The sequence below is a fragment of the Ixodes scapularis genome, unplaced genomic scaffold (assembly GCF_016920785.2).
Source record: "Ixodes scapularis isolate PalLabHiFi unplaced genomic scaffold, ASM1692078v2 ptg000494l_1__unscaffolded, whole genome shotgun sequence".
NCBI classification, from domain to species: Eukaryota; Metazoa; Arthropoda; class Arachnida; order Ixodida; family Ixodidae; genus Ixodes; species Ixodes scapularis.
The window spans coordinates 159,223-164,288 of NW_024609989.1; the positions used below are offsets into that span (position 1 = coordinate 159,223).

Here is a 5,066-nt window from a genome sequence, read left to right on the forward strand (position 1 = left end):
TCTGGTTTCGCATAATCTTTTTGCTTCCCAGCTTTTTGTAACATACAACAATTCCGCTACTAGACTGCAAGCGGAGGCTATTCGTTGAAGGACGCATTTCGGCTGCGCAAACTTGATCAGCAGGAGTAAAGCGCGAAACACATGTACGACCAAACCGTCCGATCCGACGTCCGACCGCGCAATACGACGGTCGGAGGCGAGGGATTTCAGCGCTCTCCGATGCTACGAAAACCCTCTCCCCCCAAGGTCATTCCGGCAGTCCGCACGTCGGATCGGAAGGTTTTCGTCGTACATGTGTTTCGCGCTTAACTGGCAAAGATAAAGCTACGAGCTCGGGACTCTCGCCTTTCAAATACATGATTATTAAAAGACAAGTATTTGTTTGGGTGTTGTAGTAAAAATCGTGAGGAAAACAACAACTATCATATTAACCCTTTGTTTTTCGAGACGTGTGGAGCTTGGTTAATTCCTGGGTGAATTGAGCAACGGGAACGACAGTGTACTTCTATTAGAAATGCCAGGACGTTGGTGGAGCGGTGTCATTTTCATTCTTATCACGTCAGGTCAAGGCCCAAAGTAGTCTCATAAACAAATCAAATCTAAAGATGTCACTGACAAGACTTTGAGTTTACAAAAAAACACAAAACCTCCCTCCCCCCCGCGCGTCTTACGTTGGCCCTCAACCTCTCAGGTGTGGGATATCTGGCCCCCACACTCAAATGAGTTTGAGACCACTGCTCTAGGGAGACAGCTTTACTGGAACCCCGCGCGACCCCCATTGACGTCACAGCGCACGTGACTCGGAAGAAGGTGAAAGACTTGAGAGGTGCCGAAAGCCTCAGTCTTCGTCTATTTTTAAAATAAAAACTAGGACTTGCAGGCAAAAGCGGTTTTTGTTATTTACTTCCGAAAGGTCGAGACACCAACTTCCAAATTATCTAAGCAAAGCACCGAAATTGTTGCACAGCTCCTTTAAATCAAGATTTCGTTATTCCTTGCTACGAAGCGGGAGATATTGCAATCCTGTCTTGAATTGCGACACTTCGGGTCGTTGAGGAGGAAAGACCTCTCTCTACCATTTATACGCGTGTTTAAACAACGATCCAACACAGTCATGAGGTGTGCAGCAAGTGTCCCCCCCACCCCCCTCTTTTTTTTTTTTATCCTGGAACCCCCCCTTGGGGAATCCTCTGGATCCGCCCCTTCTCGGTGTGTTATTTTCTGCCATCAGTGTACAAGGTGATTCACGGAGAGGCCAGGCTCCTTAAATAGACCGCAAAATTCAGTTTCGCTACGACTTTGTGCAGCGTTGCCCACAGATGGTGCTTTTTTTTTTTTTAAACTTGGAAAGAGCGAACTTACCTGAGGAAAAAGTAAAGAAAGAAAAAGGCTTAGCTCCTATGGAAACGCAGCGACGCCACCGGTCTTCAAACAACACGGCGCCGTTTCGCACGGGAAACAAGAGATGGCGCAACGAACGCCGCCAACGAACGAGCATACGGCGCCGAGAGCCGGCGCCTTTAGCAGACAATCTTTTCGACTCAAAAGAGGCGCGCATTCCGCAGGAGGCGACAGTCGCAGAAACAAAAACAGGCGCGGTAACAACAAGGAACTGCAGTTCCTTTTCTGCTAAAGACGCCGGCTCTCGGCGTCATATACTTGTGCGTTGGCGGCCATTTTCGCTACGACCGCTTGCGCCATCTCTTGTCTCCCGTGCGAAACGGCGCCGTGTTGTTTCAAGACCGGTGGCTTCGCTGCGTTTCCATAGGAGCTAAGCCTATTTCTTTCTTTACTTTTTCCTCAGGTAAGTTCGCTCTTTGCAAATTTTACAAAAAAAATAAAAATAAAAATGCACCACTTGTGGGCAACGCTGCGAAAGTATTACCGCGGTAGATTAAGAAACCGAATTTTCCGGTCGATTTAAAGAGCCTGGCGTCTCCTTGTATCACCCTGTAGACCGGCTCAGTTATGACACTGCCCATAGACGTTGTTCGCGCAAGCAATTAACACCCCCCCCCCCCCCGCGTCCCCCGGCCCCCCGTCTTCCCCGTCGTTCGACGCGACACCGTTTTTTGGGAATGGCTACTATGGTTACTGCAGTGTATTCTACAGGGCAAAACAAGGAGACGCCAGGCTCTTTAAATCGACCGGAAAATTCGGTTTCTTAACCTATCGCGCTACGACTTTGTGCAGCGTTGCCCACAGATGGTGCATTTTTTTGTAAAGTTTGCGAAGAGCGAACTTACCTGAGGAAAAAGTAAAGAGAAAAAGGCTTAGCTCCTATGGAAACGCAGCGACGCCACCGGTCTGCAAACAACACGGCGCCGTTTCGCACGGGAGACAAGAGATGGCGCAAGCGGTCGCGACGCCAACTGCCGCCCATAGAGTTATTATAATGTACGCTAGAGGTTCAAGTGGCGCTCGTGTGCTGACGCAAATTGAAGCAGACAGCAACCAGTCCAAAATTGACTTCCGGTAATGCATTTCTATGGGAAAAAGTGAGAGCATTTTCTCTCTGCGCTCGATCATAAGAGCAAATATCCCAAATAATTCGTACGTACTAGGTAGCTTGGAACATTTCTCAGTCAGGCTGACGAAATAATTGGTCAGTTATGGCGTTTTTCTTTCAAATTCATCGCATTAAAAACGGTGCTAAAACGGCTTCGTACGTGTATTTATGTGCACTGTCTGCTACGACGCGTCCGAACGGAGACATGCTGGGTTGTGACTTGTGAACAACGTTTATTGTCAGGGACGTGATAATATAGGCAGCCGATGCTTCGGGTGCAAAACAGAAAGGGTGGTGATAAGAATGATAAGTACATTGGAGGATGATACAAAGTTTCCAAGAGTCATGACACAGCTCTGATACAGCATTCCTTCCCCCTAGGGGCTATAGGGATCTACAGGCTTCCTTTCTCTGGTTGACCTTCGCAACTCTGGCGGCTGGGTGGTGCTGATGGTTGGTTCTGCAGGTGTTGTATCTTGTACTGCATCTTGTCGAGCGCCTTGCGTTGTCTTTGCCGCTGTCCCTGGTACTTTGAGTGCCAGCGGCTCTCGAAAACGGATCTGGTCAATGTGACGTCGGACTTCTCCCGACGGTGTGTCCACTGAGACCATCCTTGCTCCGGTCGTTGTAGTTACCGTCCCTGGCAACCACCTTTCTCCTTCTCCGAAGTTCCGGGCCCAAACTGGATCTCCGGGCCACAGCTTGCTACGGGGTTCCTGTAAAGGCACCAATGAAGCACCAGGATACGGCAGGCAGGCGTCTAGACGAGATCTGATCTGGTAGCCTAGCAGTCGTTGTGATGGCGAAGAACCGTCAGCCAAAGGAGTTCGGCGGTACGCGAATAATATTTTAGCCAAACGCGTAGCAAGGTTACCATGCGTGACCTTTTTTAGACCATCCTTAATCGTCCTGACTGCTCTTTCTGCTAGCCCGTTGGACTGAGGGTGGTATGGAGCAGTGCGTAGATGTTCTACGTTATTTCCCGCGAGGAATCGAGAGAACGATTCTGCCGTAAATTGAGTCCCGTTGTCTGTCACGATAGTCTTCGGTATCCCAAAATGGCTGAACATTTCGCGCACAGCTGCTATTGTAGAATCGGCAGTCGAATTCTTCATGGCCACCGCCTCTATCCACTTTGAGTGAGAGTCCACTGCAATTAATATCATGGCGTCCGACACCGGTCCCGCGAAATCCAGGTGTAATCGCGACCACTTTTCTCCCGTCTCCGGCCACTTCACCGGAACATATGATGGCGGCATCGGCCGTGCCTGGATACAGGCAGTGCAACTCCGGGAAAGATGTTCAATCTCACCATCGAGCCCTGGCCACCAAAGAAGTGTCCGCGCGACCGCCTTCATCGCCGATGCTCCTTGATGGGTCTCGTGCAGCATTTTTAGCATCGCTCCACGTGCTGTCTGTGGCACGACGACCCGGTGCCCCCAGTAGAGCAAACCCTGGGCTACGGTGAGTTCCAACTTCCTGTGAAAGAAGGGTTGCTTTTGTGGGTCGTCATCCTCTAGGTGCTTTGCCCATCCGTGCAGCACATAGTCTTTCACCCTGGACAGTAGCGGGTCCTCCGAGGTTAGTGACCGCAATCGTTGTGCCGACAGAATAGTATCATGGAGTTGGTTAACTGAAAGCACATATTTTGGCAGCTCGTGCGTCTCCTTGTCAGGAACATTTATCGGTAAACGACTCAGCGCATCAGCGTTCTGGTTCTGGGGCCCCGGCTTGTATTCTATCTTGTACTGATATGCCCCTAGCAGTAACGCCCAGCGCTGAATTCTGGCCGCCGCCATGACAGGTGTAGGTCTGTCCTCCCTCAGCAACCCTACCAAGGGCTTGTGGTCGGTAACGAGCGTGAAGTCCCGCCCCAACAGATAATCTCTAAATTTGGTTACCCCAAACACTAGGGCTAATGCTTCACGCTCAAGTTGCGAATAATTTCTTTCCGCCTTTGATAGCGTCCGGGACCCGAATCCTATTGGTCTGTCCACGTGTCCGAAACTATGGAACAACACAGCCCCTACCCCATAAGGCGATGCGTCACACTCGAGACGTAAAACTTTGGACGGGTCAAAATGCGTAAGAACATCTGCCGTACATAACACCCGCTTGGCCTTTCTGAAAGCATGCTCCTCTGCTTGGTCCCATTTCCAGCGTTGATTCTTCGCTAGAAGGTTGTACAGTGGCGCCAAGAGGGTAGCCATGTTGGGCAGAAACTTGCTGTAGTAGGTCAAAAGTCCTATGAAAGAGCGGAGTTCACTTACGTTCTTCGGGCTCCTTGCTTCCATTATAGCCGCCAGGTTCTTTTCCGTAGGGTGTAGGCCGTCCTTGTTGATGCGGTGCCCGAGATAGCAGACTTCGTCCTGCCAGAAGTTACACTTCCCTCTGTGCAGCTTGACTCCGTTCTCCTTGAAACGCTGCAGCACCTGCTTGAGCACGCTCCTGTCTTCCTTTCTTCTCTCCGAGACAATGACGTCATCGAGATACGCTTGTACGCCGTGTATTCCTCGCAGCAGGCTCTCCATCTTGCGCTGGAAGATAGCGGGTGCGG

At 50.4% G+C, this 5,066-nt stretch overlaps 1 protein-coding gene across 1 annotated transcript; it reads right to left on the reverse strand.

Moving 5' to 3' along the window:
- Nucleotides 1–2,651: 2,651 nt before the first annotated feature.
- LOC121834096 lies at nucleotides 2,652–5,066 on the reverse strand. The gene is made up of 3 exons (XM_042287846.1): nucleotides 4,780–5,066; nucleotides 3,822–3,988; nucleotides 2,652–3,225 (listed from the first exon to the last, which is right to left on the reverse strand). The coding sequence occupies exons 1-3, from the start codon at nucleotides 5,038–5,040 to the stop codon at nucleotides 3,141–3,143; spliced, it is 513 nt and encodes a 170-aa protein (XP_042143780.1). The 5' UTR covers nucleotides 5,041–5,066; the 3' UTR covers nucleotides 2,652–3,140.

Coding starts and splice junctions, on each gene's coding strand:
- LOC121834096 (XM_042287846.1), bottom strand. CDS start 5,040: ATGGAGAGCCTGCTGCGAGGAATACACGGCGTACAAGCGTATCTCGAT. Junction 3,989..4,779: donor AAGCAAGGAGCCCGAAGAAC/GTAAGTGAACTC, acceptor CTTCTTTCACAG/GAAGTTGGAACTCACCGTAG. Junction 3,226..3,821: donor TTGGTGGCCAGGGCTCGATG/GTGAGATTGAAC, acceptor GTGCCTTTACAG/GAACCCCGTAGCAAGCTGTG.